Genomic DNA, 25,605 nt, shown 5'->3' on the forward strand with positions numbered 1-25,605 from the left:
ACACACACACACAACTCACACACACACTCTCTCTCTGTCTCTGTCTCTGTCTCTGTCTCTCTCTCTCTCTCTCTCTCACACACACACACACACACACAGTAATAATACATTTTTAATTAAAAAATAGGTTATCTAAGCCAGGTGATGGTGGCATGCGTGCCTTTAATCCCAGCACTTGGGAGATAGAGGCAAGAGGATCTCTGTGAGTTTGAGACCAGCCTGGTCTACAAGTGAATTCCAGGACAGCCAGGACTGTTACACAGAGAAACCCTGTCTCGAAAAACAAAATAAATAAGTAAATAAATAAATAAAATAAAAAATAGGTTATCTAAGACTGGGAAAATCTGACTGGACTTGCAGTTCTACAGAGAGGCAGTCATTCACTATTTCTGTTTTTAAGTTTCACGCACAGCACGTTGGAAGGAATAAAGCCTTTGAATGAATGGCTATGCCCAGCAAGTGTGTGAAATGATGTGTATTGGGAGAAAGGCATTGGTGGTGAGTCTGATTGCAGCCTGGTTATTTATTGAAAGGTATGGATGCTAGATCCCCTAAGCCCTGCTGTGGAGAGGATGCTCAATGTTGCCAAACTGTGCTACACTTACCTAATTTCCAGCTAACGTTAGCATGCCCCAAGGGCACAGGGCACTATATTTACAGACTTTCTAAGGCCTGTCCAGACAGATATGCAATGTTCTTGTAGGTCCTTGGCTGTGTAAGGGTTGTCCTGTGCTAGTCCCCAGTCAGGACACATACAGGTATTTATGGGTGGCCCAACTTCTTTCCCATAAACAGTTAAAGGGGAGGGCCTGAAGTAAACTCAGACTCATCTTTTTTTTCTTTATTTTTTCAACTTTTTTTTAAAATTTGAATTAGAAACAGGGTTTTTTACATGATAATCCCAGTTCCCTTCTCCCTCCGGTCCTCCCCTAGCATCCCCCCCTCAACTAAAACCTTATCTATCACATATCCGTTCTGCTCCCCTTGGATGATGAGGCCTTCCATAGGCTGTCATCAGAGTCTATTGTATCCTTTGGGATAGGGCCTAGGCCCACCCCCATGTGTTTTGGCTCAGGGAATATTCCTCTATATGGAATGGGCTCCCAAAGTCCACAACTATGCTAGGGATAAGTACTGAAGTTCTACAGGAGGTCCCATAGATTTCTGAGGCTTCCTCACTGAGACCCATGTTCCTGGAGTCTGGATCAGTCCCATGCTGGTATTCCAGCTATCAGTCTGGGAAGCAAGAGTTCCCCGATGTTCAGGTCAGCTGTTTCTGAGGGTTTCACCATCCTGGTCTGGACCCCTTTGCTCTTCACTCATCCTTCTCTGCATCTGGGTTCCAGTTCAGTTCAGTGATTAGTTGTGGGTGTCTGCTTCTACTTCCACCAGCTGCTGGATGAAGGCTATAGGATGGCATATAAGTTAGTCATCAATCTCATTATCAGGGGAGTGCATTTAAGGTTAGCCTCTCTGTTGCTTAGATTGTTAGCTGGTGTCATCTTTGTAGATCTCCAGACATTTCCATAGTGCCTGATTTCTCTTTAAACCAAAAATGTCTCCCTCTATTATGTTATCTCCATTCTTGTTGTCATCTATTCTACCCTGACTCAACCTTTCTGCTCCTTCATGTCCTCTGCATCCCTCCTCTTCTCCCCTTCTCATTCTTCTAGTTCCCTCCCCCTCTTCCTCTGGGACACTGGTGCTAGTGAAAGAATTTTGGAGTCTCCTTTGTCTGGGCTGTGCTCTAAAAATGCCACTCACTTTCATATTGCAGCTCCAGACTTCATCTCTAACATTACCCTTCTCTCACACTAGTGTTTCTGTCTGAAAATTAGACCTGTGACTTGTTCCTCCACTAGCAGCAAGTGATAGCCCGGGGTGATACTTGGGCACGTGTAAATCCTCCTGAGAACTTCACATGGTGGGGAGAAGGAAACGTGAGAGATGCCACACCACTCTAGTGTTAACAAAGTCAAGGACTTGAGCTTTGATATCCTGGTTAAGACATTTAACCAGGTGAGTGTGGTTGTGTATGCTTCTAATCCCAGTACTGGGAAAGCAGAGGCACAGGGATGTCTGTGAGTTCCGAGCTAGCCAGTAATACATAGTAAGACACCCATTCAAAAAGAAAAAAAAATCTAATTAGAATCAAGCTAAGAATCAATGAATCCACTCTCATGAGAGTGTCCCAAATTTCAGCTCTACAACCCCTTCCCAGGTGTTTTCAAGGAAAACTCTGGAAATGAATGGAATCCCTGCTAATTGATTAGGAAAGTTTGCAGAGCATCAAAAATTGTAGCTTCATTTGTCTTCTAGCCTTTTGAAGTCTGAGACCTAAGTTTTACCAGCGGTTCTATGTCATTGCTGTCCTAATCACATTGTCTGTATGCCTGAAGGCCCTTTGCTGTTTTAGCTTCATTGTTACTTGTCACAGGAGCCAGTGTCTGATTACATCACCGCTGAGACTCCACAATCCCAGTGATCTACTTTTTCAGGCCTCTTATTCCGTGAGAGATATAAACACCCTCCAAATTCAGGAGGTAGAAATACCCTGGGGTAGGCTCCTGGAAGGAGTGTGCCAAAGTGTATTAGTTACTTTTTTGTTGCTGTGATAAAAAACACCTGGACCAAGACAACTCTGAAGGGTTTATTTGGGTTTAGGGTTCCAGAACAAAGTCCATGCGGTGAGGGAGGTATGGCAGCACGCAGCCAGAGCGAGAAGCTGAGAGATCCTATCTTCAACTTTAAACACAAAGTAGAGAGCAAATTGGAAAGGGAGTGAGGTTATGGACTCTTAAAACCCACCTCCAGTGACATACTTCTTTCAGCAAGGCTGCACCACCAAATGGGACCAAGTGTTAATACACTAGCCTCATTCAAATTACCACATATAGTAAATATTTCTGGGCCCAATGACATGCTTTCTGGGACTCAGCTGGCAGTATTGGAAGTAAGATCAGATCCTAATACCACCTTCAAGCTTAATGTATTGAGGCTCACTGTCCATTAGCACAGGGCCTGCCATGCTTGAGATGTTTCAGACTAATCTCCTGTAGATTGTCATTCCTGTTTACATTGCCACATTGATCACTGATCTTCTGTTACATCAGTGATCTGAAGGCGTGGTCCATGGACCATTTACATGACTGACAAACTTATAATGAAATTCTCAGGTCCCATCCCATATCAATTACAAACTCTGGGGCTGTGGCCTACGGATCTGTATTGTAATAAGCTCTCCCTATCATTTTGACATCCCTCAAACTATGAAAATGATTGTAACAACCCTCTGCGTCCTCGTATACTAGCTATTTCTTGGTCCTGACTCGGCGTCCCACTGTCCTTACATGTTCTCCACTCTCCAAGTCTCCAACTCAGCTTCTCATTGCTCTAATGCATTATCTGCTGCCACTTCCCATGTACACTCTGGAGTGTCTGCTCTTTGATCAACAGATGCCCTTATACATGCTTCATCTTCCAGGAATGTTATCCCAGTGCTTGCACTTATTGAAACCTGATCTCTGTGGTGATGACTCTGCCCAGACATATCCACCACAAGACAGGGCCTTGTCCTCCTTTCCCTCCTCCACCGTCTCTAGGTCATTATTTTTACCCCATCCCTTTGTGAAAACTCCTATTCTCTTAGGCTCTGTGGAGCTTAAGTTTATGTCAACTTGGCTATGGGATGTCTCAAATGACTGACAAGACATTATTTCTGGGTGGGTTTTGTCAAGATGTTTCTGGAATCATCATTGGAATCAGTAGACTACAGAAAGAAGGTCCACCCTCACCAATATGGCAGGGCATCATCCACTGAGGACTGTATTAGTTACTTTTCTCCTTGCTGTGACAGAAGTGCTATCACAAGTACCTTAATGGAAGGTCTTATTTGGCTCAGTGTTTTGTTATTATAGTCCTTCTTGGTAGGAAAGTCTTAGCCATTGAAGTCTGAGGCAGCTGATCACATTGCATCCTGTCAGGAAGCAGGGAGGAAAGGGGGGAGAGAGGGGGAGGGGAAAGACAGAGACAGAGACAGAGACACACAGAGAGAGACAGACAGACACACACACACACACACACACAGAGATAGTACTCAGTTCCCCTTCTCCTTTTCATTCTGCCCAGGACCTCAGTCCCCCAAATACAGTTTCCTATATTTAGGGTGGATACTCCCTACCTTAGTTAACCCAATCTATAAACTCCCTCACAGGCTTGCCCAGAAATTTGCCTGTCTCTTACATGACTCTAGATCCTGTCAAGTTGGTACTATAAAGACCAGTCATAAAGACCCATATTGAACATAAATGTGGGAAAAGTGTGAATTCTCAGGTCTTGGTTGCTCTTCATGGTCTGGAACACACATAGTTCTCTCCTGCTTTCAGATATTGCCTGTTCTTGGAAATTGGGGCTCTTGGACTTACAGCTTATTCATCAAACTTTGTTTTAAGGGCTAGGGCAAGCCATTGAAGAGCTCAAGAAGCTGCCTGAAATGGCCAGAACACATTAATGCAAAGAAAGTCAGTTTTACTTTTGTTCAAAGTTTAACAATAACAATCCAACATGGCAGGAAAGTCTTAGCCACTGGAGTCTGAGGCAGCTGGTCACATTGCATCCCATCAAAAAACGGAGAGGGGGAGGAGGGAGGGAGGGAGGGAGGGAAAGAAGAGAGAGGAGGTGGACCCAAAGCACAATGAGGAGAGAATTCTGCTGTGGTCTAGCTGGGAGGTGAAAGTGTTGGACTAGAAAGATGATCCATTCTTTCTCTGGACCTTTCTCAGGCTGGAATGCAGTTTAGTGCTAGAGCACTTGCTGCACTTACAAACCCTTGGGGTTTGCTCCTCAGTGCTATGAAACAAACCACCACAACAGAAACTTCTTGTCTCCGTATTGTCCTCTGGAGATGGTGGGATCCTGGACTAGCAGCATTCTATCAGGTAACTTACAGTCCAGTTTTTCAGACTTTACCCTACTCACTCACATACTTTAATTCTAATTCTTCCCATCCCATCATTTTCAGCAAATAGCCATCACCTCTATTTTACAGGAAAAATAAAATGAATCCATCCTGTAGTAATCCCTTCCATTTCTAACTACTGTCACTACACATAGCTACGAATGATTTCCTTCAGTCACTCACACAAAAGAAGTGTCTCTCCTCCTGTGGTTGAGTCCCCAGTGTCCTCCATCCTTGTGTGCACAACTCTTTGCCTACATGGGAAAAACAACAAAATTGCACCTCCTCAACCTCCAGCTATCATCCTGGTGCCAATCAGAGCCCCCCCCCCGCCCCCCAGACAGGGTTTCTCTGTGGCTTTGGAGGCTGTCCTGGAACTAGCTCTTGTAGACCAGGCTGGTCTCGAACTCACAGAGATCCACCTGCCTCTGCCTTCTGAGTGCTGGGATTAAAGGCATGCACCAGCACCACCCAGCCATCCAGTTCTTAAAATCAGATTTCCCAGTCTCTGTCTTCACTGTTCAGAATTGTTTGACACAGTTGATTGTTTGCAATCATTTCTTCTTTGATTTCTCTGATGTCATAGCCCCCTTTTTTTACTTGCATGTTTCCTTCCCTGTACTATGTGGCTTGAACCCGAGTCCTCGGGAAGAACAGTCAGTGCTCTTAACCATTGAGCCATCTCTCCAGCCCCCTGATCCTCTTATTTTTATTATTTCAATATATCTCATTGATTCTCACCACCAGATCAATAGCTAGCTATATATGAATGAATTGCACATTGACTGTTTAACTAGAGGACTCTCAACTCGAGGACTGATAAATGTCTGCTTAGTAAGTTCATATGGATATCTTATAACCTTTACAAACTTAACACGTATAAAATCGAACTTTCCACCTTCTACTGCACCATCTAGTTCTTCTGCAGAGAGGGATCTATTATTTATCAGATGCACAAATCAGAAACCCATGTCACGTATGACTCCTTTCCCTCCCTTACCACCCCCCCCACATTTTGTCAATTACTGAGTTCTATTTATCTCACCTCTGAAGTACTATATATAAAATATATGTGTATCTATCTGTCCCATTGAAATTTCTCCATATCTCCTGGCAGTCCTTGGTCTAAGCCACTGTCACTTTTATGACAATAGTGTGTTATGGAATATTATTTTAACTGGGCAAAGATGTGTTACATTTGTTTATGCTGGAGAATATTACTTTTACTGTGTAAAGGCATGTTACCTTTGTTTATTCTGTATTTGTTTAATTATGTAAAAATATGTTGCATTTGTTTCACCTTGCTTACCCAAGGCACCTGATTGGCCTAATAAAGAGCTGACCAGCCAATAGCTAGGCAGAAGAGGGAAAGCTGAATCTTATGGGCAGAGAGAATAAATAGGAAGAGGAATCTAGGCATGAGAGAAAAAAAGAACGAGGAGAAAAGAACAAGGGATATGCTCAGGGAAGTCAGGCAGCCACTGCCAGACAGACAGATACTGTGAAAGGAAGATATATAGAAGGAAAGAAAAATAAAAAGCCTGAGGCAAAAGGTAGATAAACAAGTTAATTAAAGTTGTGGGGTGGTGGTGGTGCATGCCTTTAATCCCAGTACTCTGGGAGGTAGAGGCAGTTGGACCTCTGTGAGTTCTAGGCCAGTTTGGTCTACAAAGCTACACAGAGAAACCCTGTCTTGAAACACCCCCTTCCCAATTTTTAAAAAAGAGATAGCTAGAAATGAGCTTAAGCATTTATAACTAATAAGAAGTCTCCATATCACGATTTGGGAGCTGGTTGGTGGCCCAAAAGAAAAAGCCTGGTATAGCAGTGGCCTCTCTTTTTCCTACATCCACATTTGCCTTTCTCAAATCTATTTTCTGCAAAGCAACCAGAGTGAGCTTTGAAAAATACAGATCTGATTAGACCAATATATCCTGTTTCACTCTCCCGGGGTTGAAAATGAGGTCACATTCCTCTTAGTGCTCAATCAGATGACTCCAGGCCTTCAACTTGTCTCCCTTGTGTGATAATTTCGGATTCCAAAGGTTCAAATTGTCTTAATAAACAGAATTGGAAAATTTGTGCAGATTCTTTTTCACTTGCTGTGACTGCCAGTAAAACACAGGAATTCTACCTAGTCTTCTGGCATTCGGAGACCTTATTCTTTTCAGTGTGATTTGCTATGGCCAGATGTAACCAAAGACCCAGGGTGGTATACTTCTAGAAGGAGGAAAAGAAAAACAACCTTTGGAAGCATTCAGCTATGACAGCTCAGTGTCACAGGCTTAGGATCTAAACACTTCCTCTCTTACCTTACACATCATTTTGTTCATACAGGGTGAGTTGTTCTGATTGATGTTGGCATCTGCCTTTTCTCCGAGGCAAAGCCCTAATGGTTTTGTGGCTCACAGATAAGATTGTTTCTGTCTATCTGCACAAGAGGTTCAAGAGAACATGGTGAAACAGAAGGGAAGGTAGAGCCCTACCCAATCCCGAGGTATTTGAAGACTATGTGTGTTTTGTCTAAGAAGCACCATTGCCTCAGCTGATCTTTAACCAAACTGTCCTTAATTCTCATCTAAGTTCTGTTTTTGCTTCTTTACCTGACCACTAATTCAAGTTAGAAACTTCAAGAATCCCAGAAGTGGGCCAAATGTGGTGGCACACACCTTTAATCCCAGCACTTGAGAGGCAGAGGCAGTCGGATCTTTGTGAGTTTGAGGTCAACCTAGTCTACATAGCGAGTTTGGGGACAGCCAGGGCTATGTAGAAAGAATCTGTCTCAAAACAAAGACAAAAGAAACAAAACAACCAAACCAAACCAAAAAGCGAGCAAGCAAACAAAACTGAGCCATCTCTCTAAGCCTGAAAAGAAAGTGTGCTTAGAGTCTAGGACGCATAAACCAAGAGTCAATGGCTAAGTGTCAGAAACTGAATTATCTACAGAGTTTTATATATGCATTTCCCAGTGAGATGTTCTAAAGTTTTCATGAGAATGTCAGGGTATATATTTCCATAGCAAAGCTAACACCATGCTTTTATGTGCCTAGTTTCATTGATTCAACATTATGTAGACCTATTGACATTGTAAAATATAACAGTGACCTACTCATTTCTGAGGTATCTGATCTTTGAAGTAGTGGTTCATGACTTTAATCCCAGTGTTCTGGCGGTGAACTCAAGGCCAGTCTGGTCTACAAAGAAAGTCCCAGTCTAGTCAGGGTTACACAGAGATACCTTGTCTCAAACAAGTGTTTTCCTTGCTCCAATAATTTCATTTTTTTTTCTTGAGAGGACTGGAGATATAGCGGTGCAATTAAGAGCACTGGCTGTTCCTCCCAGACTCCCAGTCCTCAAATGGCGGCTTCCAACTGTCTGTAACTCCATTTCCAGGGGATCCAACATCTTCTTCTGGTTTCCAAGGACACTGTACACACATGGTGCACAGAAATCCATGCAGGCAAAATATCCATACACATAAAAGATAAAAATCAGTAAAAACTTAAAAATCACTTGTATCCTCTGACTATCTGTGGTCTTCAGGCTTGCATTATCAGCATCATTATAAGTCCCAGTGTTCCCTACAGTAAGTACATATACGTGTAGGCTTGGCTACTCTCGTCAATTACCTATACAGGGGTAGTTTCATAGGCAGTGCTTCCAATTTTGTTTTTATTGTCTTATTGATATGGGTACTTTGCCTGCATGTGTGTCTGGTGACAGAGGAGGCCAGAAGATGTTGGGTCCCTTGGAACTGGAGTTACAGATGGTTGTGAGCCCCCACGTGGGTGCTGGAAATTGAATCCCAGTCCTCAGGAAGAACATGCAGAGCTCTTAACCTGTGAGCCATCTCTCAGGACGTCATGCTTTTTTTTTTTTTAATTGTTATTAGAAACAAGCTTCTTTTACATATCAATCCCAGTTCCCTCTCTCTCCCTTCCACCCCTGTCCTCCAACCCACTATCCCAACCCCTTTCTGCTCCCCAGGGAGATCGAGGCCTTCCACTGGGGATCTTCAAAGTCTGTCATCTCATTTGGAGCAGGTCCTAGACCCTCCCCTATGTATCTAGGCTTGCATTAGATACTTGGAGAGGCTAGCCCTCTCCAAGTGGAGAGGGCTCCCAAAGTCCGTTTGTATACTAGGGATAAATACTGATCCACTACCAGAGGCCCCATAGATTGTCCAGACCTCCAAACTGACATCCTTGCTTAGGGGGTCTGGAACAGTCCTATGCTGGTTTCCCAGCTATCAGTCTGGGGTCCATGAGCAACTCCTTGTTCAGGTCAGCTGTCCCTGTGGGTTTCTCCAGTCTGGTTCTGACCCCTTTGCTCATCACTCCTCCCTCTCTGCAACTGGATTCGAGTTCAGCTGTGTTTAGCTGTGGGTGACTGCCTCTGCTTCCATCAGCTACTGGATGAAGGCTTTAGGATGGCATATAAGGTAGTCATCAATCTCATCGGAGAATGGCATTTATTGTTAGTTGGGGTCAAACTCGTAGATCTCTGGACATTTCCTTAGTGCCAGAATTCTCTTTAAACCTTTAATGGCTCCCTCTATTATAGTATCTCTTTTCTTGCTCTCCTCAGTTCTTCTCCTGACTAAATCTTCCTGCTCATGTCCTCCTCTTCTCCCCCTCTCTATCTCCTAGCACCCTCTCCTCCCTCCCCCATGCTCCCAATGAGCTCAGGAGATCTTGTCCCTTTCCCCTTCTCCGGGTCGCTCTTAGGGTCCTCTTTGTTTCCTAGCTTCTCTGGCAGTGTGGAGTGTAGGCTGGTAATCCTTTGCTCTATGTCTAAAATCCATATGTGAGTGAGTATGTACCATTTTTGTCTTTTTGTGACAAGTCGTGCTTTTAAGGAGCCCTGAGTGTATGAAACCCTTCCGGTCTTCACACCGCCCCTCCATCTCACTACTTGCAGAGTCACCTTCCTTTTCCTTATCCTAAGTGTCCATTCACCATTCTGTGTGCATTCTCCCAACCGATTTTTCTCAATATTTTGTCTCCCACCTTGCAATGTTTGCTCCTTTCCTGTAGCAGCCACTAGAATTTGCAGACATCTTCCACCTGTGTGGTGATTGTCAATGCCCTCCACTTTACATTCCTCACAGCACTCTCTGGGAAGACAGATACATTGATGGCATTGGAAGAAAAACTTTTGAATATTTTGGGCACTTATTTTGTGAAAATGCTTCAATACATGCAGTTTCCTCTAGTAAACAGAGATTCACTAGCTTAGGTTTACAAAAAGGATTTTTAAACTTATTTGTTGTTTGTTTTTGGAGACAGGATCTCTCTGTGTAGTCCTGGCTGTCCTGGAACTACCTTTTAGGTCAGACTGGAACTCACAGAGATCCACCTGCCTCTGCTTCCCTAGTACTGGGTTTAAAGGCTCGTGCCACCACAGCCTGGCTTGAGCCTGAGTTTTTTAAATGCATTGTCCTCAAGTACCAAATTTGGGGATATAGATGCAATGTCTGGGATAGTACTTGGGAACTTAATTTTAATAAAAATACTAGATGAATTTTGAAGTCTCTGGTTCTGGTAGGGTGAGGCTCACACACCTCTTTCTTTCATTTGCAAATTCTACCATCCATGGAAAACCCTATATAAGACTTAATTTGAGCCAGGCGTTGGTGGTGCACACCTTTAATCCCAGCACTTGGGAGGCAGCGGCAGGTGGATCTCTGTGAGTTTGAGGCCAGCCTGGTCTCCAGAGCAAGTACCAGGATAGGCTCCAAAGCTACACAGAGAAACCCTGTCTGGAAAAACCAAAAAAAAAAAAAAAAAAAAAAGACTTAATTTGAAAGTTAAGTTTTTTGTTTTGTTTTCCAGACAAGATTTCTCTGTAGCCCTGGCTGTCCTGGAACTCACTCTGTAAACCAGGCTGGCCTCAAACTCACAGAGATCCACCTGCTTCTGTCTCCCAAGTACTAGGATTAAAGGTGTACACCACCAGTTGGGTTAAATGCTTTTTAAAAATGAGTTGCAATGGTCATGGTGTCTCTTCACAGCAACAGAACACTGACTAAGACAGTCTCCAAGTGCTTCCTCTTTTGCCAATGTTATTTCAATGTTTTTATTGTAAAATGTTAATGATAAACATTTTTTCCTCTTGAAATAAAACACACATTCCCAACACTGGTATTCTGACATTTTGGCTCCCATAATAGTGTTTTTTTTTCTTTTTAATGTATACTATACAATGTTTAGAAGCATCTTTGACTTCCATCTACTGGATGCAATTAATATCACTCCCTCAAATTGTGTCATCAAAAAATACCTACATACATTGCCAGACATCATAAGGAGCAGTCACCACAGGCAGACAAACACTAGAGAGATGAAGTTAAAACTATGCAAGTCACCTAAGCAACTACATGGAAAAGTTCAGTGCCTTTGGCCAAAGTGTTTATTATACTGAAAATAGTGTGTAGCTCCTCATAGTGTTCCTTAAGAAACAGCAGTATTACTCTCTGTTGGATTGATCTTGAGTTGGCTGCTGAGTAGGAAACCAAGTAACCACACAGATACCTGCAGAGGCAAACTCAGTCCTGCAGGGTCACCCAGCACTCTGGGTCTAGGACTTCACCCACTGAATCCTTGAGTTCTCAGCAGATATGAAGGTCAGACATCCAGAATATCATAATATCTGCCTGAAGGCACCTCATGCAGCTCCTGTCAGAAACCTACCATCTTGAAGAACTTGGCTCATGCTGTAGAGCTCCCAGCTGTCTACTTGTTTCCCAGAAATCGTAGGACCTCTTTTACCTTGGAGAAAGAGAAAAATATCTTCCTACTAAGGAGCCCAGTAAAGAGGACCACTTCAAGATGTGTAGTATCCCCATCATCCCACCAGCATTCCTATGCAGTGTACTTTGACTATTGAGCCTGACTCCAGGACACAGTCTGCAGAACCTTGGTTCTGCCTCTACCTCTCCACTCTGGGTTTGCTGGTCCTGCTTTGGCTTTGAAGGGCTAGAAATGTAGCACGAATTATAATTGTTCTTAATAATAAAAACTCAGGCTGGACAGTGGTGGTGGCGCATGCCTTTAATTCCAGCACTCAGGAGGGCAGCCAGGACTATTACACAGAGAAACCCTGTCTCAAAAAACCCGAAATAGTAATAATATAAAACTCAGAGTCAGATATTGGGTTTAATGCTGAAGATCAGAGAAGCAAAGTGGCCAGCCACTGGAGTTCTTACCTCTACCAATGCTCAGACCAAAGGGGCAATCCTGTCCTCAGACTGTAAAGCTCCTCAGACTGCAGTGCTCTCCTGTCTCCTCCAGCCTTATATTCCTCTCTCTGTCCTGCCATACCACTCCTGTCTCCACTTCCCTAGTGCTGGGATTAAAGGCATGCCACTTGAAGTGCTAGGATCATCTTTGTGTGACCTCTCTCTTTTAGACTGGATCAATTTCATGTAGCCCAGGGTGGCCTTGAACTAATAGAGATTCATCTGCCTCTGTCTCCCAAATGCTAGGATTAAAGGCGTGTACCACTACTGCCTGGCCTCTGTGGCTAACTAGTGTGGCTAGTTTTGCACTCTGATTTTCATGCAAGCTTTGTTAGATCATAAACAAAATATCACCACACAGGATTCTTGCTGGGAGTTTTATCCGTGGTGTGTTCAATGTTGAGATCCCCAAAGTTCCTGAGACACCTTGGGCTCCACACCACACTTCTCTAGAATCCCTCCATGATGGTGAAAGGAAAATGAAAGGTTTCAGAAATACAGAAATTGAAGTGGATTGAGTGGTGTGAGCATGAATGATGAGTTTGAAACTGCTAAACAGTTTGATCTTCTGGTCAAATGAGATAAAGTGGGGATGCACCTGTTCAGATTTTCCCTTCTCCCCACTTATACTGCCCCTCAAATGGAACAAGACGTACCTTCCCTGACTGTATCAGGGAGGGTGTTTCTGGCCCTTCATGTCGTAAAATGGTCACTTTGGTGTTTCTAGAGTACTGGGGAAGAGAACCACTATTGCTCTGCAGTAACCATGACAGATACAGGCCCCATAGGATATGACTGATCTTGAACTGTCCCTTTGTAGTTTCCTGTTTTGGGTGGCTTGGAGCCCAGTCACCAGACAATCTGTGTAGAAGCTTTGGGTTTTCTCTTCAGTTCTTTAGATCGAAGAGAGAATCCAGGGCTGGATACATTTTTGTACTCTTGGGGAAGAAGCTGGACATAGAGCATGTGGGGGGTGAAATGTGCAGGACTGAGGTAGCCATAGTTGAGTTAGGCACAAGTGTTGGCTATGCAGAACCATTAAACATCTGTTCTGCAGTTGACATGTTGGGCAATGCAGTACTGCTACTGGGGCAAAGGAGGTATGTGTATTTCATGGTGTGGTCCAGATGCCACCAACTTAAGGTTCACAGTCTCTGCTTGGTTGCCTGCATGGGGGCAAGGAGTGAGCCCTTTTCTTTCAAAATGAGCACCACAGTGTGGTCACCCTGAGATGTTGGTTGAAAGGTTCCATTCCCATGAGCATTTTGCAACTATGCTTGTAGAGTTTCAGGCAGCTTTTCTCACGTGCCAGAAAGTTGTGCAGCTTTCCAGTTAGTTTGGATATTATGCTTTCATAAGACCACTCCCCAGGGAGGTGCTGGCAGTGGAAAGATGTGGGGTATCTTACAATTTTTTCTGGGGAGGTGACCTACTTTTCCTTTCCTCAGTATGGCAGAAAGTATGGTTTTGAAGACTGATTGCCCTATCCACTTCCATACGCCTGGCCATTTGACTTTACACTTTTAAGTTCAAGGGAGAAGCTAAGGGGACTGTGAAAAGACTGGTAAAAAAATGCCAGTGAGGTGAGTGTATGGTGAGTGAGAGTACCAACCTGACAGGAATAGATAAAGGCATGGGGGCTGGGGAGGTGGCATGTTGTCAGTTTAATGCCTTATGCTATTAAACTTTGGAGCAGGCCCCCGGACAGGGTGGACACAGGTAGTTATGAGTGGAGCTGATCCTTTGTGAAGAACAAACTGTGTAGTGTGAGAGAAAATTGGGATTTAATTTCAAACAAACCATTAAAGAATAAATGTTTTGGAGCTCAGTTGGAAGCCCCAGCACTATATTAACTAGGACTGATGGCACATGCCTATAATTCCAGCACTTGGGAGTTGGAGGAAGGATCAAGAGTTCAGGTCAGGGGTGCAGTGAAGACTAAGTGTTTCAGGGATCATAGTGCTTTTTCAGAAGACTTGAGTTCTAGTCCCAGCACTCAAATTGGGCTGCTCTAAAATATCTAACTCCAGCTCCAAGGTATGTGATGCCCTTTTCTGGTCTCTGCTGGTACCTACACTCACATGCAAGTACCTACACACATACACAAATTAAAAATACAACCCCTCCCAAAAGCCTCAATGTCATCCTTGGCTACATGGTGATTTTGAGGCCAGTCCAGGCTACTTAGGTCCTGTCTCACAAACAAAAACAGTATTTGGGAAAATTAAAAAACAAAAAACCCTATTCTGAACATACTGTGTTTTTCTCCACAAAACACAAATTTCTATATCTAGGAATAACATCACAATCAAGAAAAGGTGTACAAGCCAGCCTTTTAATCCCAGCAATCGGGAGGCAGAGGCAGGTGAATCTGTTTGAGGCCAGCCTGGTCTACAAAGCTACACAGAGAAACCTTGTCTTGAAAAACCCAAATAAAATATATATTGAATACTATTTAGGTTAAGGCAGTAAAGAGACAGTATGGATCAACTGTTATAACCAGTATCAAAATTGATGCACTAATATGGAGGAAATAATTGACAAGATATTTGTGTCAGGCATGGTATTTTGAAAACACATAGCTGAAAAGGCAGAGCGTAGGTTAAATGGTAGCTTGTGGACCATAATTAAGTTGGCTGAATTAGTAGGAAAGGGAGTATTAGGAAAAAATATAGAAATACTTCTGATGTGTATTAAAATAAAGAGCCTTATTTGTACATGCAATGAGGGTCCTACTTTCCCCAGGTTTCGCACTGTCAAGCTGAAGCAAAGATGTACTAGATGAAAAAATCTTTTTCTCTACACATGAACTTGACATCACCCAGAATTTGGTAGGCTGGGGCAGGAGAATTGTCATGAGATTGCAGCCAACCTGGGCTATATAGTGAGTTCAAGGCCAGCCTAGGCTACATAGTGAGGCTGTGTGTGTGTGTGTGTGTGTGTGTGTGTGTGTGTGTGTAAAATAACCAAAGAGGGGGAAAAGGCATTAGTCCCTGGACTAATTTTACTAAAATCCTTTAAGTACTTTTGCTATTGTCACTGTGGAAACATCAGAAAGCTGTGGTCTCAGGGATTAAAGAATATCTGCTTGGAAAATCTGGGGGGTTAAAATGCACTATTGTGGATAATACCAAGATTTGAGGATACTTGGCAAGTATTTTCCACCAGTGTTTTGTACTCTCCCTTGGGTTTGTTAAAACATTTTTATATTCTTTTCACTAAAATGTTGATTCTATTATATGGCTCTGGAGAAAAAAAAGTTAAAATACAGCAGTGATTTAAAGTTTTGCATGAATATTTCCCTTTTTTTCAAACAGGAAATGGACATATTTGGTTTACTGAGGTCATTTCATTGGGCTAGGCAGGAAGTCAGCCTAAAGATGCAGCTTTCCCTTAAATGTTTTGGTTTTCCTGGCCTTGCTGTTACTCCAAGAATATCAGAACAAGACGGGCAGTGGTGGCGCATGCCTTTAATCCCAGCACTCGGGAGGCAGACGCAGAGGCAGAGGCAGGTGGATCTCAGTGAGTTCGAGGCCAGCTAGGTCTACAGAGCTAGTTCCAGGACAGCCAGAGCTGTTAAGACAGAGAAATTGTCCGGAAAAACAAAAAACAAAAAACCAGAACAGAAAAAAAAAATCAGAACAGAAAGAAAAAAGGGATTGAGATGATAGATCACGGAAAGTGAAACAATAACAGCTACACATGTTCACCAAATATTTTGAGTACATTGACTTTCCCACTGAGGTCTCTGACAGGATATCATCTCTTGATCCTCTTGAAGTTGAATAGCATTTCACGAAACTCTGGCATATGTCAAATATCTAGAGTCAGGCATGGTGATGTGTGCTTGTAATCCCATCACTCAGGAGGCTTTGGTAGGAGTATAGTTCAAACTGGTCTGAGCTACACCGTGAGATCCTGACTTAACATCCTTCATTCCCCACTACCAGAGAGATCTGTCTGACAGTCTTATATAATCGAAAGCTTCTCTGGCACTCTGGTCTACTGAACAACTTATGAGCACAGCCCTCTGTTAAACTGTGGTATGTTTAAGATAGGGACTTGAAAACTTCCATTAGAGATTTGACATTTTTTGGAGGGACTGTGTGTTTATGTGGGTATGTACTTTCCACCACAAGCATTTGAAGGTCAGAAATCAACTTGCTAGACTCCATTTTCTCTATCATGTGGTTCTTGGGGATCAAACTCAGGTTGTCAGGCTTAGGGCAAGTGTTTTTTCTCACTGACCCACCTTAGTGGCTTGTATTTTAGATGTTGCACACTGTGTTACAGTGACTTGATTTGTTCTGGCATGAAAGTCACCATAGGAACATGACAGATAAAAAGGATCCAGAGATTTCTATTGGGATTCAGACTTCAAGCTGAAGAAAAGCAAAGCAGCTGGCCACTAGCTCTTACCACTTCAGGCTGATCCTGCTGCCTCTCCTCAGTGTTGCTGGCCATGATTCTCACTCTTTGGTATCCATCAGAGTTATCCACAGAGCATGTTAAAACACATTGCTGGGCTCTATGTAAGAGGTTTCTCATCCTGTCTATGGAGAGTTTGTCTATTGGTTAAGTACTGCAGAATCAAACAATTTTTAAAAACTCTTCAAAATTCTGAAGATTTTATTAAAACAAAGGCTAATGCAAGATATAGTGATAGTGACATTGGTTAGTCTGAATATGCTTAGAGTTACAAGTAGCTAAGGATCATAATCCTCTCTAGGCACTAGAATTTTTTTTTTTTTTGGTTTTTCGAGACAGGGTTTCTCTGTGGCTTTGGAGGCTGTCCTGGAACTAGCTCTTGTAGACCAGGCTGGTCCCGAACTCAGAGATCTGCCTGCCTCTGAGTGCTGGGATTAAAGGCGTGCACCACCAACGCCCGGCTTAGGCACTAGAATTTTTTTTAATCAGCACTAAATACAGCTTATTTAAGTCTAATCATACCTGACATACACCTGGTTAGCAAATATTTTGGTTCTACTATTACAATGTCAAATGAATCCAACCCTTGTCACTGCCTAACTGGTTCTACAATTACAATGTATATAATGAATGCAACTCACCTTTACTGCTTGTCACTGTTTTTGGCTCCCTGGTCTCTTTTTTTTCCAGACAGGGTTTCTCTGTGTAGCTTTGGAGTCTGTCCTGGAACTTTATTTGTAGACCAGGCTAGCCTCAAACTTGAGGTCTGTCTGCCTTCCTAGTGCTGGGATTAAAAGGCATGTACCACCACCACCACCGAGTGATTCAAAACACAAGTTGATGATGAAACTAACATTCTCCATCTCACTCAGCAAATACTGGCCAGGTTCCTTCTATTTCTTTATTTCCTACTCCTTGCTTTAGCCACTATGGAACCCATAAAGACTTTTTTTCCCCAATAGGATCTCACTATGCAGCTCTTGCTTGGTCTGGAACTCAATGTGTAGACTAGGCTAGTCTTGAACTCAGAGGCCTGCCTGCCTCTGCCTCTCCAGTGCTGGTATTAAAGGCAGGGGTGCCCATGGGAGTTTCCTCTTAGTTCAAATCAAGTTCCCTTTACTACAAAGGTCCTCCTCTAAGCCTTCCTTTAGTCTCTGTAAGTACTCCAGTAAAGCTTTCACTGGCCACCACCTTTTTGCTTCCTTTACTTCCCTGTTATTTGTGCACACTATCCCCTTCAAACTCCATAAAAAATTCTTTTTCACCATTCCTAGCACTGAAGAGTTCCTAGTAAGCCATCATTTGCCCAATAAATATTAAAATGTACAGATTACAGATTTGACTGCTAACTGGAATATCTCAAGGCCACAGGTTGCTCTTGTTTTTCTAGGAAACAGCAGCATATCTCAGTATGTACTGGTGCCAGCCAGTATTATTCACTTTAATCTCCAGGAACAGTGACTTTTGTAGAATCCTCTTCTAAACCGGGAGTTGGCACACGCCTTTAATCCCAGCACTCAGGAGGCAGAGGCAGGCGGATCTCTGGGAGTTCAAGGCCAGCCTGGTCTCCAGAGCAAGTGCCAGGATAGAATCCAAAGTTACACAGAGAAACCCTGTCTCGAAACCCACCCCCACCTCCCACGCCCCGAGTACCCATTTTCTACTCATTGTTCACCCCCATCCTGCCTGGACCTGCCTGGAATAACTGTCTTGTAGAAAAGTCCCTAATCTCCCATCTAGCATAGTCTTTGAAGTTTTGGGTAAAATGTAAAACAAAGGGGGGAAAAGCTGAGAAATTCATGATAGGCCCTGAACCTTTTTGTTATCTATCTCAGGGTAGGTGAAGACGATTTTTAACATGACCTGGGGAATTTTAGGACATCAAAAAGCCATCAAGGATGCTCATTCCCCACGGATTCTACAGAGAATGCCTAGGTTACTGGATGACTGCTATGTGGCCAGTTGTCTATTTTCCGACCTTTTAGGGTGAGTTTGCTTGCTGTGCATATAGGAGGAATCCTAGAAGCTGGGATTGTACCACCCACCCCACACTTTCAGAAACCTTTGCCTCCCCCCACCCCCACTGCCCCCAAATAAGGGCTCTACAAGGGGCAGTCCCCGGCTCCGGAGCCAGCCTCTTGACACCTTTTGTCCCAGCATGGATGTCAAGTGATTTTGCCTGAAGGACCCCGACTTAGGTTTCACTCAAAACTCAAAAGTTCTGCTGTAGCGGCCTCTGTGGGGGGTACTGTGAAGATTTGCAGAGTGGCAGGAACCCAGCGCAGAGGTTCGGGCCAGGCGGGGACGCGGCCCGACGATGTTTCCTGACAGGCGTTCACAACGGGCAGCCCCAGCGGCTTGAAGGCCCCTGCTCCCTATTGCTCCCCCCCCACCCCTCCCGGAGTCAGAGCGCTGCCTGGCTAAGTCCCTCCCGCGCCGGCTCTTGTCCCACTAGGAGCAGCTCGGTGCAGCGGGGACAGGGCGAAGCGGTCTGCGCCCACGGAGCGCACGCCTCTGCTCGCAACGCAGCGCCACCCTTGCCCCCGTCGGCTGCCCACTCCAGACGTCCAGCGGCTCCGCGCGCGCACGGTGAGCGCCATCCCGGACCAAGAAGCCGAAGGGGAAGAAGGCCGCTGCGCCCGAGTGTCCTTTTTGCCTTCGGAGCGGCCCGAGAGGCTCGCACAAGCCCTCCCCACCCCCACCCCGGTCACTCCCAGTGCCCTTCTCCACCCCTGGCCCTGACCTCTGTCCCGCTCGTTCTCGCAAGGCAACGGGTGACGCCCGACCCGATGGGAACCGTTGCCCTGGCGGTTGGCGGCGGCCGTGCCAGGCCCCGCCCCCGGCGCGAGTTCGGTGCCCCGGGGCGGGCGGGAAGGGGGAGGGGCGCGCGTCCGGGCGCCCCGCTGGCGGGTCGCGCGCGTGCCCGCGGGCCCCTTCCTGCCGGTGGCGCGCGTCTCCCCTCCCCCACCACGCGCGCAGCCTCCCGCCTGCCCGCCCGCTCGCCCGCCCGCCCGCTGCGCGTTTTGTCCCGCGTCTCGCCCCGTCCGTCTCCTGACTCGCTGCTCTTGTCCTTCCCTCCCGCTTCTTTTCCTCCTCTCTTCTCGGTCTAAAGATGCCCTCGGCCACCAGCCACAGCGGAAGCGGCAGCAAGTCGTCGGGACCACCGCCGCCGTCCGGTACCTCCGGGAGTGAGGCGGCGGCCGGGGCAGCTGCGCCGGCTTCTCAGCATCCGGCAACCGGCACCGGTGCGGTTCAGACGGAGGCCATGAAGCAGATTCTTGGGGTGATCGACAAGAAACTTCGGAACCTGGAGAAGAAAAAGGTGCGAGGCTGTAACGGAGAGGGAGGGCTTGTGGCTCCAGCCCCACGCCTGGCTCCCCGGTGGACGGAGCTTCGTGCCCAGAAAACGGGCGCCTTGGGGAGGTGTCTGTCACCTGACCCGAGCGCGGCGCTGCCTCTAGGCCTCGGTTACTCCCATCACGCCGTGTCGGGCCTACCTCCCGGTAACGGGCTCCCTAGGCGGTGGGACCCATTGCTGTAACATCTTCCGAAACCGAGGCCGGACGTCTGACGGAGGCCCTGGGGAAGAAGCAGCGTGCCTGGTCGGCTAATTGCCTCGTGGAGTTGAGAGGCTCATGCCCTGTAGCAGTAGCGTTTGCCTCTGGCCACGGCTCGAGGCCAGTGGAATGGCTCTGGCCCCGCTTCCCAGCGAGAGATGTGTGTGTCTAGTCCTGAACTAGGGTTCCAGTCCCCGTAGGTCCCCTTGGAGCGTGGTTTCGCTTGGGTACCTCTGCTCCCTTCCAATGGGCTTCCTACGTCTCCCCCCCTTTGTTTCGATTGTCTGGGTGCTCCGAACCTCACGCCCAGCCTAGTCACGAGGTTTTTTTTCTTTCTTTCTTTTTTTTGTTGCGATTTTTTAAATTTATTTTTTTTATGCAGCAGCATTCTAAAGGAGCAGGGGGGCTTCTTCGGTTTCGAGCCTTCTAGGGGTGGATCTAGATTAGAGAGCCTGGAGACTGCCTCTCTGGGTCTCTGGGCACATGGAGTGTCTAACATGGCGGCGGCTGCGGGAAAGGGAAGCGCTGTACAGGAGCTGCATTGTGAGCACAAAGCGAAAGCAGAGGGGGAGGGCAGAGACCAAGCGGCCGCCCCGCCTAGCCTCCCCCCTCAAAATAATCGAGCCACACCCACTCTGTTTTTGGCTTTAATATTTAGCCATTCTGGGCCACACGGTGAGATTACTTAAGTCTAAATGGGCCTTTTGTCTAGTGCAGGACAGGGTTTAGATGAAGGGTCTCAGTAGAAGTGAATCTCTACCTTAAGAAAAGTAGTGGAAAGGGACAAACAGATGGGTAGGTAATTACACTCGGGACTATTATACTAACTTGCCCTTTTACCTGAAGGAAAATGTAACTTTGACAACTTATGTCTGCCGGTTTTTAGTAGGCTTCCAATTTTATAAAATTCCCATGAAGATTTTCATTTAGTCAGTCACAGGATAGGACTGAGAGGAATATTGACTAAAATCTGAGCTGTAGGAAGCTGGAAAAAAAACAGGATATTTTGAGTCTTGCTAGGTGTTAATGCTTATCTACTGACATTCTCAGTTTTGGTGAGTTTGAAACATTCTCCTTTGCTACTTTTCTGTCTCAGTCTTGAAGATTTTTACTTTTTTAAAAAATTTAATTTTCCAGACTTTTTGAAATTGAGAATACACATTAATTTGAGATATCAAGCTTTTTTGATAATTATTTTGATAAACAAGTATTTTCTTAGTAATTGGAGAAATGTTTTAAAATAGTGAAAGCATCATAAGCTAGATTCAAATATGGAATTGCATGTCAGCATTTTTTGATATTTGCTGTGTGAGTTTTTGCCACCCTGTGAAATTTAGTCTACCTTGTTGTCTTTAAAATTTCCTAATGTCTTAAACAATACTATTGGCTGATGCTCCAAAGCTTTAAATTTTGGAATTTCTGGATTTCTTCTGGTACAGGAACCAACATGAGCTTTAATGGTGTAATATTGTAAGTATAGATGTTAATGTCTGTAAAATCCTTAAATATGTTCGTTTAAAAACAGTGCTGAGTAGCAGCCATTGTATCTGTGAGGTGCTTAAGGGTATTTGATACAGAAATCTAGGTTATTAGCCCTATGGGGACTTGCCACACATGACTAGCCACTTGTGTTTAGTTATAAAAAATTTTAATTCCCCCCAGCTTAGGTGAGAGTAATGTTGCTATCACCTAGGTGGTGGTGTTGCTTGCCTTTAATCCCAGCACTCAGGAAACAGAGGCAGACAGATCTCTGAGACCAGCCTGGTCTATAGAGAGTTCCAGGACAGCTAGGGTACACATCGAAACCCTGTCTCAAAAAAAGAGAGTAATACAATTATTGTTAAAAAAGAATATTGACCCAGATAATACTGTCTTCAGATGATGTAGCAAACAACAAAATTACATAAACATGTTCTGTATCATTTTTTGCTGTTTTCAGAAAATCAATGAAAAGATTATAGACCACAGGTTGAGCTGCTCACTAGACTGTTGATGTGGCTTGAAACTACATTTACTTTTGGAGAGATGCTCAAGGCATTGGATTTTGTGGTAATATAAGCACATCTTGTTTTACTGGATGATTTGTCCTGTGAGAGGTTTTCAATAGGACTGACTTTTTGAGACAGGGCTTCTCTGTGTAGCCTTGGCTGTTCTGGAACTTTATGTAGATCAGGTTGGCCTCACAGAGATCCTCCCTGCCTCCCCAGTGCTGGTAGGACTGAGCATTTGGTGTTTGTAATGTAACTATGAATCAGTTTTAATACTTCTTTAGAAACTCTAATAACCATATTTTTTAAGTTTAGCAACTTGAATTTGTTTCTTTCTTGTTCATACTGCATCCTCTATCCAGTGAGAATGCAGGCTTAACCATTGGTGAGATACAATTCAGCCTAGTAAAAATGGGTTGGTCATTTTTGAAGTTTGGGCAAATAAAAAGTATATCAATGTTGAACAAAAAAATAACAACTATAATATAGAGAATCAGATGTAAAAACCTTAGAAATTTGAAACAGTACAAATAATACTGAGTTGAGGGACTTACTACTTTCCTTTCAGTACAGATCTAGGCCTTAGGCTATATAAGATTTTTGGAAACAACATCTGAATTTTAAGAGACACTCATCTGATATAGTCAGTTTTGATGTAAAGGATTTTTTCCCCTGGTTTTTCAAGACAGTTTCTCATTGTAACAGTCCTGACTGTCCTGGAATTCTTATTTGTAGACCAGGCTGGCCTCGAACTCACCAAGTGCTGGGATCAAAGGTGTGTGGCACCCCCCCCCCCCAATAAAGGATGTTTTTAATAGGTGGCATTTAAAATGATTGGCAAGTCCCGTTTGGTGAAAGGTTAGGCAGTGTTCTCTTGTTTTAAACAGCTTAGCAGAACCAAAACATAAAACAAAGCCTAGAGGTGTTGGCACATGCTTAATCCTAGCACTCATGAGGCAGAGACAGGCTTGGATCTCTGAGTTCAAGGCCAGCCCTGGGCTACCTTGAACTTAGTTCCTTGAGTTAGTAACTGGACATGCTCCAAGGCTACAGAGAAACCCTGTGTCAGTGAACCAAAAAAAAGGGGGAGGGGCTTAACTGGTTTATAACCCAAACTGATAGGGAAAAGTATATTTTGGCATCATTCTCCAAAGCAGTGCCCCTCAACCTGTGAATCACAACCCCTTGGGGGGGTATTGAATAGCCCTTTTATGGGTAGCCTAAGACTGTTGGAAAACACAAAATATTTATGTTGCAGTTCAATAACAGCAAAGTTACAATTTTAAAGTAGCAACAAAAATAGTTTTTTGGTTGTGGGTCACCACAGCATGAGGAACTATATTAAAGGGTTGTAGCATTAGGAAGCTTGAGAACCACTGCTAAAGACTTTATATGCATTTTGTATCTTTAATAGTTAATGTTATTAATTGCAAATACCAAGACTAACCTTTCTAGATCTGCATTGTGTTTCTTAGAATCTTTGATACAGCTGTTAAACAGGGTTTATGCAAAGTGTTTTGACAAATTTAGCAAATTCTTCAAACTATTTTACAGATAAAAATCTTTCGGTCTACTTTAAGTTTTTTTTTTTTTTTTTTTTTTTTTTTTTTTTTTTTTTTTTTTTACATTTCAGATTTCTGGTGAGTTTGCTTCACCAGAGGCTAAAGTTACTTGGTTTTGTGTTCTTCTTGTCTCAGGCTTAATTTGAGAGCAAGGTGGCTTTTTTTTTTTTTTTTTTTTGGCAGTAGAGTCTCTATGTAACTCTGGTTGTCCTGGAATTTGCTGTCTACATCAGTCTGGCCTGGTGCTCAGAGATCCACCTGTCCCTGCTTCTTGATTGCTGGGATTAAAGTAATGTGCCACAACACAAGGTTACTTTGTTTTGAATTCACCTTGCCAAGGGAGAAAATTATGATGTGTGATAGGTTTTCAGCTCTCTCTTGTGCCCCACCCATGGTGTATGTTATTTAAAAATTTTAAGTTGTGAATTTCTTTTCTTGGGTGATGGTAGATTACTTGGCCAAAGTATTTTGCTTCAGGATACTTGTGTAAGGATACATTTTATGTTATATACAGATTAAGAGTATAATTTGTGGAGCGGAGACTAGCCTGGTCTACATAGTGATCTCCAGGATAGCCAGAATTAGATGTGAGACCCTGTCTTTAAGGGGTGAAAGTTAAAAAAAAATAGTAAATTGCTAAAACTAAGTAAACAATTACTAAATTTATATTTATTGCTAGATCAAGATTAGCACTGTCTTATCTTTTCAGGAAATTAATAAAATATTTAGTTGGTAAAGAATTTTTGTCATGACTAATTGACTTTAATTTTATTACCATGTTGTTAATAAAACTTATAGAACTTAAAGCCACCTTAGAATTTAGTTCAATTCATTTTTTTAGAAAAGCAAATAGAAATGCTTCTATAAAATGTTCTAGGTCTGAAGGGATAGTTTAATATTCATAGGGATAGTCCCAATGTGTAATAGCATTCAAGCTAAGTGTTAATTATCCCACAGAACTAAATAAGCCCTTTGCTTCAAATTCTTTGAAAATTTGTAGTTTATTTTATGTGTATGAATACTTGCCTGAATGTATTTAAATGTACCATGTTTGTATAGTGCCTGCTGAGGAACTAGAATTATAGATTAGTGTGATCTACCATGTGGTGGTTGGGAAATGAGTTGAACCACCTCTTCAATTGCTCCCTTTCCCCTTTTGACACAGTGTAGCCTTGGCTGTCCTGGAACTTGCTATGTAGATTATGAACTTTCTATGTAGACTAGGCAGGCTATCTTCAGAGAGACCTGCCTTCACCTCCCAAGTGTTGGTATTAAAGGTGTGTGCCACTGAGCGGTATATATCTATGTATTTGTTTTGATGTTGTCTCTGGCCGTTTTTGAGGCCAATATGAATTGTGTTGAGATTCTTTTTGTATTTAATGTTTATGTTTGTGTGTATTTATGTGGATGTGAGTTGCTTTGTGGGTGCTGGGATCCAAATTTGGGTCCTGCAAGAGAAGGAAGCTTTCTTAACTGCTGAGCCATTCTAGTCCCTAGTTTCTGTTTTAAAGGGCAACAAGCAGATGGATGTGGCCTTTAATCCCAGCACTTTTGAGGCAGAGGTAGGTAGAGCTCTGTGAGGCCAGCCTGATCTGCATAGTGAGCTCTAGAACAGTCAGGGCTACATAGGCCTTGTCCCCCACCCTCCCAAAAAAGCCTCAAAGATTAAAAGAAAATAACTTTTCTTTGTTGTTAGGCCTTTATTAATGTTACATTGCTGAGTTTTGTAAATTGTCCATGTAACAGGGTGCTGAACATGGCAGTATCAGGCATTGTAATAAATCAAACTTCAAAAATTTTAATTGGGTTTATTTGTATGTGTGTGTCTTCACATACCACAGTGTGCTTGTGGCGGTCAGAGAAAACTTCTGGG

General features: G+C 43.8%; 1 protein-coding gene and 1 long non-coding RNA gene across 4 annotated transcripts in view; one reads left to right on the forward strand and one right to left on the reverse strand.

Annotated features, from left to right (window-relative positions):
• Nucleotides 1-1,387: 1,387 nt before the first annotated feature.
• On the reverse strand, nucleotides 1,388-18,677 carry LOC107978106. 2 transcript variants are annotated; one of them, XR_004770412.1, is made up of 5 exons: nucleotides 16,617-18,677; nucleotides 11,650-11,727; nucleotides 9,967-10,073; nucleotides 5,141-5,211; nucleotides 1,388-1,406 (listed from the first exon to the last, which is right to left on the reverse strand). It is a non-coding gene; the product is annotated as an uncharacterized LOC107978106 (long non-coding RNA). The 2 variants fall into 2 exon arrangements; XR_004770411.1 differs by lacking the exons at nucleotides 1,388-1,406; nucleotides 5,141-5,211 and adding an exon at nucleotides 8,201-8,384.
• A 374-nt stretch (nucleotides 18,678-19,051) lies between these two features.
• Caprin1 (cell cycle associated protein 1) overlaps nucleotides 19,052-25,605 on the forward strand; it is a 34,206-nt gene continuing 27,652 nt past the window's right edge. Inside the window, exons 1-2 of one of the 2 annotated variants that reach the window (XM_027422359.2) lie at nucleotides 19,052-19,214; nucleotides 19,738-19,947. In XM_027422359.2, the coding sequence (XP_027278160.1) occupies nucleotides 19,738-19,947 (210 nt within the window). In that variant the 5' untranslated portion in view covers nucleotides 19,052-19,214. Of the gene's footprint in view, nucleotides 19,215-19,737; nucleotides 19,948-25,605 lie in introns of those variants that run through there. The other variant, XM_035446050.1, reaches the window with a different exon arrangement.

Source organism: Cricetulus griseus, chromosome 6 (genome assembly GCF_003668045.3).
Source record: "Cricetulus griseus strain 17A/GY chromosome 6, alternate assembly CriGri-PICRH-1.0, whole genome shotgun sequence".
NCBI classification, from domain to species: Eukaryota; Metazoa; Chordata; class Mammalia; order Rodentia; family Cricetidae; genus Cricetulus; species Cricetulus griseus.